Raw genomic sequence first — 14,106 nt, 5'->3', positions numbered from 1 at the left:
ACCTGTAAAGTATTAACGGTACCAATTAAAGCGAGGATTCGTCGAACGTAAATAATTAAGCATAATAACTTAAAACTTTTACAATGCATAGCCATAGCCTTTAACTGCGTAACAAAATTAAAATATTAAGAAAAAAATTTTTGTTGTTGGGCTCACCTCTTCTTGTCGATATCCTAAAATACGATTATAATTTTTGGGAGATCCAATAAATTTCCCTTTGAAAAAAGCTATATAAAAAATTGAAGCGTAATAATTCACGAATTGTAATAAATAAATCTTGAGAGTTAATGAATCATCAAATTCCGTTTGTGTTCGATGTAATTCTAATTCGGTTAAGTATTGAGCGAGAAAATTATAAACCTAAAATAAAAAATTAAATTGTAGCTAACCCAAAACTTTAATTTGCAATCTTGATATATGTATAGGCAAATAAAACAGTTATTAGACAAACGTTAATATTAATTTAACATTAACGAAATATTTTTTGTTATTTATAGTAATTAAAGTAGCTTTTTAACACTTAATTCTTCTTTTCTTGGAATTTTTCCCACGTTTCCCAACATGGAATATCACATCCCTAACGGGTAAATAAGTGGAAATAGTGGAGGAGGTGGAGAGTTATAAAGAACTGTTTTTTAAGAAAAAGGGGAACGGAACAAAATATTTAGGCAAGGGATATACGCTAAGATTCTCAGGGACGAAGCACTAAAAATGATGAAGGATGGGAATTCATAAACTAAAGAATCATAACATTAGAGCTACAAAATAACATATGAAGCACAGGAACTATGTCACAAAGGTATAATAGACTACAAATTATTCCAAGAGTCCAAGAGCTATGCAGTTGACGATATCAAAGTGATCAGAAGACCAGAACTCAGTACCAAACATAAATTACTACAAAAGATTAGAGTAGAATTTACACAAGGATAAACTTGGAAATTCTAAATAACATGGAAATAAAACAAAAATATGAGGATATAATTACAAGGAAATCAATGGACTTTTGAGGAAACATGGAAACGATTTAAGGAAACAATCTTGGAAGTGGCGGAGGAAACATGTAGCATAAAGAAACAAACCAAATGGTAGAACGAGGTCGTAAAAAGAAAGGTCAAAGAAAACAAAGAAGCCTGAAAAAATATGTACAGGTGGGCAAATTTGGGTGTTATTATAGGCTATCTCAGAAACTATAAGAGATACGAAAAAAGTAGGTGCCATGTCCCGGTCTCTTTTTTCGAGACTAACCCAATCCAGCAAACACCAAACCTCTATCTTCTTTTGTTTTTAAGTTATAGCCAAAAAGTCAAATTTTCGTGATTTTAAAAAATGCTCATATTTCGTTTATTTTTGAAATTAGAGAAATGGGGTTGATACGTTCTTAAGACACTTTTTCAAGTAGATTACAGCCGTTGAAAAATTTAAAAAATATTTGATGATTTTTGAGATACAACACAAAGTTGTATTTTTTTAAAATACAAACTATAGTAGATTATGGTGTTCCTGAAAAGAGCATATGTTTAGCTATCCAATGATGTATTGCACGCATGGTGTATTTGGGGAAAATAAGCGTTATTTTTTAAGTCTAAAATATTAAAGAATAATATTCAAAATTTTAATTATAGTAGACGAGGTAAACGTTAAATGTCACTTAGTTACTATAGTAACGTGAGTTTACTGATCATTTCATTTAATTTCATTCATGAAATTTTCGAAACGAGTTTCCCGCTTAAAAATTTCTCATTATCTTTAACTACATAAAGCGATAAAATTAAAAAATTATTCTTTGAAAATGATAGATAAGGCTCTATATCCCATATAAACATCGTTTCAATGGAAAGTTCGCTGCCCAGTTTATGATCCCTAATCTTCCTCTATCTCACCCAATTTCAAAAGAAAATGTTGCTATTATCAACAAACTTCTAAATCTCATGGTTGGGGAAAACTGGGAAGATACTACCGAAGATTTCATTCATTGATACCCAACTGTTCTAACCTTACAACCAGTAAGTTTAGTAGAAGAAGATGACACACAGCCTGTGCCTTTAGTTCCTGAAGTTGTTGTTCATATTTAATTATTCATTAATTAATACGTTTCTTGTATTTTTAATAAACAAACTTTATCTACAAATCATTTTTTATTGGTGAACAAAGTCAAGAATAAGACACTGAGAAATTTAAATCAACTATTCAAAGTTTTTATTCGTTGGTACAAAACCAACTTTATCCTGCATAATGGTACAAGACCAACTTTCTGTCATGTTCGTGCAAAACCATATAGCAATTAGGTAGTAATTACTGTCCGAACTCGCCTACTATAATCAAAATTTTGAACTTTAGCGCTTACTATTTTGGAATTGAAAATTAACGCTTATTTTCCGCAAATACACCATACATGCGATACATCATTGGAAAGCTAAAAATATGCTCTTTTCATTAACATCATTTATTTATTTTATTTATTTTTTTATTTATTTATTTGTTTGGGATGCCAACAGGGAAACCCCCAATAGCGGCATCCACTAGCAATAACAAAAAAACATTATTAAACGACCATTCGTTACTAATACTAATACTGACAGCAATCCACAAAAAATATACATTTAATAACAATCCATTAAATTACTCGTAATATCAATATTAGGACCATGCCACAACCATGCCCCGCAAAAATCGTTTAAAGGACGCAATAGATATATTAAAAATGTCCACTTGACAGTGAGAATCGTGCGTATTCATTATCCGGACTAAAGGAGAGTTAAGATGAATATTTGAAGATGAGCGACCAATCCTAAACAATAATCCTCCACGCGTTTGATAAGGAGGGACATAAAAACATAATTCACCCACCAAATCTAAAGCATCCAAGAAGTTGTTGACCAATTTATACAAAAAAAATAAATCAGAGCTCAGTCTCCGCTGCCGCAGTGTATGGAATCCTAGTACTCTACACCGTTGAAGCTAATCACAGTAAGGTAAAAACGTTTTGTGCGCTAAGTACCTTACAAATCGTCGTTGAACGGATTCAATGCGATTGATATGTGCAGCATACTGAGGGTTCCACACCGTCGACGCGTACCCAAGGACACTGCTAACGAAGGCCATGTACAGCGATTTAATGCATTGAATGTTCGTGAACAGGCGACATACCCTAATCACAAAACCCAATCTCCTCAAAGCCTTAGCAACAATAAAATCCACGTGTAAATTAAACATAAGCCGGCTGTCAAGAATAACACCAAGATCGTTAATGTGGTCACACGAAACGAGTGCAGCAGTTCCCAAACGGTAAGTATGGTTCAGTGGGTAACGTTTACGCGTAAATGTGATTGTAGAATGCTTATTGTAATTGAGATAAAGGCTATTATCCGCGCAATATTGCTGGAGTCGGTCCAGATCACCCTGAAGATTTTCACAGTCACGGGTACTCGTAACATTCAAAAAAATTTTGCAATCGTCAGCATATAATAAAAATTTTGCATGGTGAAAACACGTAGATATATTATTAATATATGCTAGAAATAAAATTGGACCAAGGTGGCTTCCCTGGGGAACACGCTAGGAAGCTGCACCGAAAGAAGAGGTCACACTACCAACTCTCACGGCCTGGCACCGACCCGCAACGTACGATCCCAACCACGACAAGAGTCCTTGCGGAACATTAAATCGGCTTAACTTATGCATTAAAATGTTGTGATTAATCTTGTCAAAGGCTTTGCTAAAATCAGTATAGATTGCATCTACCTGATTAGAACAATTAAGAGAGTTATGAATGTAATTAGTATAAGAAATTAAATTAGTTTCAACCGATCTTCCGGGAAAAAAGCCATGTTGTTCCGTGTAAGATAGGGTTTCAAAAAGTAAAATAGTTGGGAATATACGATTCTTTCAAATACCATGGATATCAATGACAAAATAGATATAGGTCGGTAATTTGATACGTCACAGCGGTCGCCAGACTTAAAAATCGGCAGCACAAACCCCCTCTTCCACTGAACTGGGAAAGAGCCAGTTTCCAAAGAAAGAGAGAAGATTAAGAATACAGGTCTAGCGAGACCACTCGCGCAGCTATTAATGAAATAACCAGGTAAATCATCTGGACCACCGAACGGTTCGGGACATGAGTGTTGACAAGGTCGCAGACAATATTATAAAAAGCATCAACAACACCCTCAACCCGTAACCCAGCAAAGCGCTCCGACCAATCCACCGCGCAAAGGGCATTATTAAGCGTTACATAATCAGCTTTTTTGTAAAAATATTTAACAGTAGGACCATCCTGAATAACATTTAATCGAACATTAACGACAGAAAATTCGACCGCCGGGTGGTGCCGATCCGCATCAACAAGTGGATCTCGGCAAGATACAACTTCACGCACAGAATCACTGCTACATAAGACCAAGTGAAGAATTCTCAAATTATCGTTAAGTACGTTGTCGAATTGAATTAAATTACAATAAACAAAAGTTTCTAAAAATTGCCGAGAGCGCGGATCGACACCACCAAACGGCTCAAGAATTCCAGATTCAGCCTGCCGCCACGAGATTGAGGGTAAGTTAAAATCGCCGGTAATTACAATAGTAGTTGACTCAGAGATGGAGTCTCGTAATGAGGCCAATTTTTGTAAAAACATAACTAGGGGATCAATTTCACCAGGAGGCAGATATACACAGCACACGAGAAAACGATCAATCGCGCACTTAACATCCACCCACAAATCTTCACCCTCCGAGCACAATTCAGGGACCAGAGATGCCTGAAAATTATCTCTCACACCGATAAGAACACCCCCTCCATCAATCTTCACAGATGCCGATGAGCTTCTATCGCGGCGGAAAATGTTATAACCAGAGCAAAAAAATTCCGCGTCCGAGATCGAAGAGTTTAAGTAGGCCTCCGTGAGGCATACAATATCATGACCAAGGGTCGACGAATTAATGAGAGAAGCGGTGGTCTTAGTTCGCAAACCATTAACATTTTGATAATACACTGAGATAGCCATGATGGAACAAAAAAAAATAAAAGATAATGTAATGGACAAGCCGACTACAGTTTGCTCAGGTCACTCAAGGAACGGATAACCATCACGTGAGATCTCTCAGATTTCCGCACACGAACGACGTCATCCCTAAACCAAACAAATTTATATTGCTTCTCCACAGCAACGGCTTTAGCCTCTCTAAGAAGTCGGGCATTTTCCGCCGTTAGGTGTTCATTGACGAATATTTTATTTCCAAGACTGGGCAACTTAATACCAGGGGCCCCAGTCGCGCCATCCGGCGACTGATACTTGATCATAATCAAGTATCTCAAAAATCATCAAATATTTTTAAAATTTTTCAACGGCAATATTCTACTTAAAAAAGTGTCTTAAGAACGTATCAACCCCATTTCTCTAATTTCAAAAATAAACGAAATATGAGCATTTTTTGAAATCACGAAAATTTGACTTTTTGGCTATAACTTAAAAACGAAAGAAGATAGAGGTTTGGTGTTTGTGGGATTGGGTTAGTCTCGAAAAAAGAGACCGGGACATGGCACCTACTTTTTTCGTATCTTTTATTGTTTCTGAGATAGCCCATAATAACACCCAAATTTGCCCACCCTGTACAAAACAGAACGCAGGAAAACAGAACAAATTACCAACTACAACGACAACCAGAAGGAATTCTGGAATTCGATGAAAAGACACAAAAATACTCCGTCCCAGAAAATCAGAAATATCTTCTAGCAATCCTAGAAGCCTGGAGAAAACATTACGCAAACACTGTCGGGAAAACAAGAGGACACAGAGGAAGAGCAGAAAAATTACGAAGTAAAGGAAACAATATATCTCTCCTCACCAGTACTAAAAAATTACGCCAAAATAATAGAAAAGCGTTTAAGAGATGAAATGGAGGAGAAATTACAAGATAAACCAGGAACATTCAGGCCACGCAAATCAACTCAACACTACATATACACAATTCGAAATAATAATAGATAAGACACTGAATATGCTTCCTTATATCTGAGAAGCATTCCAAGTATTACAAGTAACAAATAAACTATTAAAAGTGATTAAAAGCCTGTGTAGCAAGGCGAAAGGAAAGGTAAGATTAAACGTAAACTATACCAAAAAAAGGATACCTAAACTTAAACCCAATAACAGCAAGGGATGTATTACATGCAGATGACATCTTCCTAATAGCCAAAAGCCAATGTCAGTTACAAGGAACCTATATTATCCACAGAATGTGGATAAAAGCAAAATAATGCACATAATGAAGAAGTAAAATGAAACAATTACATAAATGATAATCAATGAATGGGTAGAAACATACGAGTATTTAGGCACACATATCAGTAAAAAATTGAATCGAATCATGGACGATAACAGAGAAACATCGATCAAAAGTAACTGTGTTAGAAATAAAGTACCTACGACGAGTGGTAAGAAGAACGAGACGCGATAGGGTGAGAAACAGAAATATCAGAGCAGAACTGAAGTAGGATATCATAGTACAAATAATAGAAAAAAAGCAACTTCAGTGGTACGGACACCTGAAAATGATGAGCAAAGACAGATACCCAAAGAGAATCATGGAGATAAGAATGGAAGGGAAGAAGCCTAGAGGAAGATTTCGTAAAACCTGGGAGGACGTAGAAGTAGCGATAAATAGAAGTAAAACGAAGGGACAAATGAAGAACCAAGCCAACACCCAACACCGTAAGATTATTGTGAGAAGACAAAGTAAGTAAATAAGAAGTTGCAATTAAAATTAAACGTTAAAGAATATCGCATCAATACGTATAATATTCTTATAATATTCTTATTATAATATATATATTCTTTTGTATTGTGACAAAAGCAATGTTATCCACCTCCAAATGTTCTAATTCTTTAAGTGGGCTTTCGGGAACATAATAAGAACGTCAGACATAATCTTATCATTTGTATTAGCAAACAAAAAGCTCCGCCTGGGGCAGAGGATGGATGAATAGAATAGCCCATCAGCTGTCATTGCAGGTCCCAACTCCGGATAAAGCAGGAGGGTTTTCAGGTGAGGTTAGCCGCTGGTCTGGGGTAAAAAATGCTCTGCGCCCACAAAACTGACGATGTCACTTCGAAAAATGAACCCATGCTATGAAATAAGATAGCGTGCCGAAATATAACATCATAGAATGGTAGAACCAGAAAATTACTACATTTTGCTGTATGGCGGGAAAACGAAACAGGAAAGCACAGTCTGGAGTGGGCATATTCAGCAGGTACTCGGACACTGGAAAGACCACCCAAAAGATGAAATAATACCTAAAACTCCACATCACAAGATACTTTTAGGCTATGAATTCAGAATTCAAACGACCAACAGATCTAAAACATATGGTTTTTAGACGTCGTAATCGCATCATATTTTGTTCAAAATGCATAAATCACAAGAAATTGCTTTGGGAACGAAAACTAATAGTTTGTTAGTTCGTAAAGGAAAATATCTCTAAACTGGAGATTGAAAATAATTTCAATTATAAGCTGAGGAGAGATAAAATAATCTTAATTTAAAAAGTGTTCATTGTATTATACACATAAATGGATATCATTGGTGTGTATGTATGAAAAAGGCGTCCTAGACGTCTAGTAGCATTAATACAAACAAAGTAGGAATTCTCGAAAATCTATATTCACAAATTCCAACAATTTGGGATAAAGATAAAGTAGAAAGAAATGGTATAGTGAGAAGATTTTCTTCTTTTCGCATAAGAAAGAAGAATAAAATCGTGGAAGTTTACCACGAAGTTAGTAAATATGGAGGAAACTCCGTCGTAGTGGTTAGGAAACTTAAATTACTAGACGAAAAATGGAGTTGACGGTGTTAAAAGATTAGGATTAGGCGATGATGCATCTATATAGCTTAAAAGACGCATTAAGAATCCTATACAACATTTATGAGCAATCCCTAAAAATACTTTAAGCAAAAATAGCATTTCTATCTCTCAGATGGTTATTAGATAAATAAATTTTTATTTGATGATGATACAAAATAAGTAAATAGTTGGAAGAAAAACTTAATGTTGACAGAATAAATAATAGAAATGTAAATCAAATCATAAGTAAAGGCTTTCATACAAGATCTATCTGAAGTGATCTTTACAAACATTGGAGTACTTGAAAAAAAAAGGTTCAGAAAGATATTAATAAGATAGAATAGCGTTAAGGTACCAGCGATGTTTTAAAAAGTTTCTCATCGCGCATAATGTATGCAGCAGGTAATGTGGTAATATTTTATTCAAAATTGTAAGATAATTCTTTTTGTTACTAAATAACAATTTCCTTCTGAATTTAAATCAGTCCCTCTCCACTAAGTTTTTCCACTCACACCCCACATTTTTGATGGGGCTTTTAAAGTTTTTGAGTGCAAAAGGGGGTCGAGCGCAGACCATCGCAGACAATGTTGAACGAGCAAAGAAAATATTTGTGGATATCAGAAATGATATTGCGAAGTATCAGAGACAATGTTTAATGATGCAAGAACGATATTGATGTATAGATGATGGGAAAGATGTTGAAAGAGGCTAAAATATTGGAACGAGTTGTCAAGGACACTGCATGTCATAACGATGTTAATAAGATGGCTAGCGATGATGTTGGAGAATATCGGGAATAATGTTATATAATAATCAAGAACGTAGTTGATGTTTATGAGATATTAGGCATTATGTGGAAACATGCCAAAAACCACTTTAATCCAATACATGATGTTAAGGAGGGTTAGACCGATTTTAGAAGACATATCCTCTGATGTCTTGATCAGACTCGATATTCAGTGATATCAACGACGATGTTGATAGATGATGGGGGAGTTGGTAAGGAAGGTTAGTATAATGTTATCAGATGTTAGAACAACAAAGACTTTGATGCTATACATGGCGTTGAGGAAGATCTGACCGATTTTCGAATGTATCAGAGACGATGTTGAAAGATATCAGAGGTGATGAGGGATATCAGATTCGATGTTTAGAAATATCAAGGAGGATGTTGATAGATGATGGGAAAGATATTGTTGAATACTATGCCAGCAATGAGAGATACTAGGAACGATGGTGATAGATATCGAACATTATAATTACAGATTTTAAGGATGATATTGACAAATAATGTAAATTATGTTGACTGGATCAGTAAAGTGTTGACATATATTGGAGTTAAATTGGGGAAGAATACAATCAACCTTATTATTGATGGTGAAAGTATTGAAAGACGCTAAGATAGTGCAAAAGCCAGCGATAATGTTAGAGAATATTAAGAATAATATTGAGAGATATCAGACTCGATATTCAATTATATCAATAACGATGTTAATAGATAATGGAAAAGATGTTTAGAGGCGAAACATGATGAGAAGAATTTTAGAGAATATCAGATCCGATATTCAGAAATATCCGCCTTGATATTTAGTGATATCAAGTACGATGCTGAGAGATAATTAACAGAGGTCAACACAATGTTGAGATATATTATGGATTCTTTATGTTAAATAAAAAAATTTCAACAACGACTTTGATGATGTTGAGAACGACCAGACCAATATTCGAAGATATCAGAGATATCAGATTCAATGTATAAAGATATCACGGAGATGATGGGAAAAATGTTGATGAAGGCAATGATGGCATTGAGAGATACTACAGACGATGTTGAGAGATGTCAGATAGAGTTGGGGTTAGTGTAGATTATATTGTAGATTACAAATTGTTATAATAAACCAAATCCATAAGCATTCTCATTCTATTATAGCTGTGATCACATTTTAGGTACAAACCAAAAATCGATTGAATGATTTTCGTTATTTGAATAATATTAAGACCATTGCTTAAATCCATAATTAATTCCATACGCATATAATTTTTGTCCACATTGTTCAATATCTACTTATTATCGAATTCAAAAGTTTTTGCCTCTCATTTTGAACGCGAATAACAAAAAAACTACTCCGTAGAAAAAATCGAGACCAGCTTCGTTGGACGCGAAATTTAATTTTTTATAATGTGTGGTAATTTCAATAATTGAATAAAACCCTAACTCTCTTGGTTTTATTTAATTTCATCAGGCGGTTATAATGATGTTAGCGTCAATCTCATACGATAACGCGTTATCGAGATATGACTATTTCACAGAATGTAGTTTCTTTTTTAAATGGGTCAGAAAAATTAAAAATAAAAATACTGGCATGTTTAGTACACTTTAGGCAATGCGTGGTTGAAATTTAGAATTTTTTCGATGAACCGTTCCCATGTAAAAAGATCGCAAAGCCGAGCATCTTCGCCAATCGTCCAAAATCGCGTACATTTTTTCATTATACGAAGAACTGACAATTACTATACCAATGGGAGAAAAATTTGAAATTACCACACATTATAAAGAATTAGGTACATTTAGAATTAGTCCAACGAAGCTGGTCTCAATTTTTTCTCGGAGTAGTTTTTTTAAAAAATTATGTGTTATTACGCGATTAAATTTTACAGCTTGTTGACCTTGTTATTTTTTTAGGACTTTGTGCAATTATTCCAAGATAAGCATTTATATTGGAACAATAGTACATTTTTTTTGCATTGGAAGGTGATCATATTTCCTCCTACTGCGATTTTCTTATAAAAATATCTGATATTACGCAAATAGGTGCTACTTATTCATGAATTGATTTTTTTGACTCTCAAACTGAATAAGGTCCAAATAGGGACATATTTTAGTTTAATTCTTATCATCTAGTTCAATCCAACGTTTAGAATAATTATATTTTTGTATTAAAAAATTTATCTTTGAAGAGGGAATCCAATTACTATAAACAATATTTAAAGAATGTCCATCAGCTTAAATAAAACCTAAATAACAGCTATACAGCGTGTCCCGTATCTTCCGCATCAGAGCATTATACGGTTGTAGGATACATTATTCTGAAGCGATCTTTCTAATAAAATTTTTTCGAAATGTTTATAATAACCGCACGGGAATTGTTTAAAGGAACTGTTTTTCGTCCAATCAGCAGATCGCAAATCAGACTCAGGTAATCGGTGCCACCCTCGGCCGGTCCGCTACGCCGATGATAACTTGTTTCCCACGTGTACTCACCAATAAATTCGTCATGGAAAGAGAAATAAACTTTTTCGATGAATCAAAGTTGTCCGTTATTGGTCGTCGTTAAACAGTTCCCGTGCGGTTATTATAAACATTTCGAAAAAATTTTATTAGAAAGATCGCTTCAGAATAATGTATTCTACAACCGTATAATGCTCTGATGCGGAAGATACGGGACACGCTGTATTTACAAATAACTGCATGCATAAAAGTCATTAAACTATTTCATTAGATGAAAACATCCCAGACGTTATTTCAAAAATATGTAGATGGAAACAAGATAAATTTATAGATTGGTAATTACCAAGTGAATATTTAATTATAAAAGCTTTTATTTTTATTGCATAAAACTAACGCGTTCAATAACTGGTCTTATCCAATAACTGCATCATTACCCTATTTAGATTTTTAAAATAATTTCTTACCCAATTTAAAACGACAATACAACACAAGTTGATACACGCGGCAGTGCTTGTTGTAAATAATATTGCATTACTAGTTGTTACTCGATCACCATAAAATTTTAAAGCTGTTAAAACGGACATTCTATAAAATACCACTCCAAGTACGGTGGCTACTGCCAAAGTAACTAAAAGTAGGACGGCTGAAAAACTGAGAATTGTCGCAGGAACTCGCATTCGCCAAAAAGGCACATGAGGTTCTTCAGTATTTGTGATAACGTTAATTTCTTTGCGTTTAACGTGCGCTAATCGTGCTAAATATTGAGGTCTTGGGTGTTCCTCCTTAATATCAAAACCAGTTAAATCCCAACGATGTGTAATTTCAGCTGAGTAACGTTTCCATAATTCAAGAAAAAGTGTAGCTAAAAAAAATAAATTTAATTTTTATTGTTCTTATTTAATATTAATGAATTACCCCAAAACGACATAAAAATTGCGAAAAAAACCGTAGTGGGATTATCAAATAAATATGAGATTCTCGAATGTACACAAGTTTCTTTTAAATCCCAAAAATCACACCAATGATCACATAACGGACACATTATTATAGTATCTGATTTACAAACATCTTCACTAAAATAATTAAAATTTTTTAATTAATAAAATTATGATGGCAACTAGTGATGGGCACTATCGAATAAAAACTATCGAATAATTCGATAGTTGGTAAGTATTCGAATAATTCGATTGTTGTTACCAACTATTCGAATATTCGATTAGTTATGAACACTATAGAATAATTCGATTGTTGTCAAGTATTCGAATACATCGATGTTATAGAATTTATTCGAATGTTTGAATAACTATCATAATATTCGTTGATTTCTGAAACAGATTATCAAGCAAACGAATAAATAAAATGAAAATATAATTATTTTCATTTTAGTCGAATGCAAGTTATTCATTCAGCTGTTCTAGAAGAATCGCTGATCATACAATGAACAGTCGTCTGATAGTTGACTGAGACTTAAAGTAATGAGTTGAATCAAGTGAGGGAAACTATGGACAGTATGGACATAATAAGGATTTTGGCGTGCATTATAATTCAGTAATAATTAATTTTATAAATAGTACACGTTAAATAATTTATTTATAAAACAAATACACTATTCTAGTAAAAATGTATGACAAAAATGACAAATATATTAATTAAACAAATTTATATTACTATTTAAAAAAATAATCATGTCGAGGTTTTTCCCAGAGAGTCTGTTTCGGCGTTCATTTATAATTTGTCCAGCTTTGGAAAATACTCGTTCTGAAGGAACTGAGGTAGCTGGAATGCATGAATATCTTTTATGCAGTTGATATATTTCAGGAAGTACATTTTTGTAGCACTTCCAAAATTCAATCGGATTTTGAGTTCGTGCTACAAGCAAGATCTCTAAATATTGTGTAACCATCAATGCTGCAGTCGTTGAAATACTTTTTAAAGTGACAATTTCTTGATCAAAGTGTGACCAAATGTTTTCTTTATCATCAGTATTGTCAGTTGTAGTTTCTATGGTCTGTTTTTCAATTGTCTCACCTTTATTTTGTAAAATAGAGGATATTTCTTCAATAATTAATTTTTGAACTATGTCACCATTTTCTGCAACACTAGAAGCTGCTTTTTTAAATCTAGGATCTAAAAACGTTGATTTTGAGCAAAGTAAATTTGTTTCTAAGATCCCAAGTCGTGTTCTAACATTATCTTGTAAAACAAGTTTTAAAGATTCTGCACTGGTCGTTTTAGGAATGCGGCGTTTTAGCGAATGCTGTAGACATCTTATAAGAGGAATAATTAAAGACATTGTTATATATTTTTCGCCTGATAATTCAATAGTTATTTTTTCAAATGGCTTCAAAATGGATACCACATCTATCAGCAGATCCCATTCTGTTGCTGTAATAAATTCTGGAGCTCTTGGTAGCGATGTAATGGCGGCTGATAATGGGTCTTTAATCGCTAATAGTCTTTCTGCCATAATTAAAGTAGAGTTCCATCTAGTAGATACATCTTGTTTTACTTTTAATTCAGGGTATAGCATTTGTTTTTGCATGCTTTTTAATTTTTCACATGCCACTGTGCTGTGCTTAAAATGAGATACCAATGCTCTACATTTTTTTATTAATCGTATTACTGGTTCGGTTGACTTTAGACCATCTGTAACACATAAATTTAAAGTATGGGCAATACATGGATGGTGTTCTTTTTGAAGCTGCCCAATTATGGCATTTTTTATATTAGCACCGTTGTCACTAACAATGCTAATTATTTTATAGTCAATTTCCCAAACATTAAAAATTTCTGATAAATATTTCTTTAGTTGCCAAAACAGCATTATGTATAAAGTCGTCGTAAAAAAAGTGACTAGTTACTGTCAAATACGCTTTATTGCTGTCCGAAGTCCATATATCAGTAGTTACAGCGACATGATCAACTTTTGCTAACAATATTTTTACTTTTTCGCAAATTTGATTATATGTGTTAGGTAATATTTTCGAAGATAACAATTTTCTAGTTGGTGGTTTGTATAGTGGCTGTAA

General features: G+C 33.9%; 1 protein-coding gene across 6 annotated transcripts in view; it reads right to left on the bottom strand.

Annotated features, from left to right (window-relative positions):
- Window positions 1-14,106, bottom strand: part of LOC111420307 (anoctamin 1) — a 40,276-nt gene that overhangs the window by 13,174 nt on the left and 12,996 nt on the right. For 4 of the 6 annotated variants that reach the window (XM_071196305.1, XM_071196306.1, XM_023053284.2 and 1 more), the window contains 4 exons: window positions 11,993-12,150; window positions 11,542-11,939; window positions 157-360; window positions 3-104 (listed from right to left, as the gene is read on the bottom strand). In XM_071196305.1, the coding sequence (XP_071052406.1) occupies window positions 3-104; window positions 157-360; window positions 11,542-11,939; window positions 11,993-12,150 (862 nt within the window). The remainder of the gene's footprint in view (window positions 1-2; window positions 105-156; window positions 361-11,541; window positions 11,940-11,992; window positions 12,151-14,106) is intronic. The other 2 variants (XM_023053286.2, XM_023053287.2) reach the window with 1 other exon arrangement.

The sequence above is a fragment of the Onthophagus taurus genome, chromosome 6 (genome assembly GCF_036711975.1).
Source record: "Onthophagus taurus isolate NC chromosome 6, IU_Otau_3.0, whole genome shotgun sequence".
Classification (NCBI taxonomy): Eukaryota; Metazoa; Arthropoda; class Insecta; order Coleoptera; family Scarabaeidae; genus Onthophagus; species Onthophagus taurus.
Note: the sequence above shows the minus strand (reverse complement) of the source record. Positions and strands in the feature narration are given on the sequence as shown.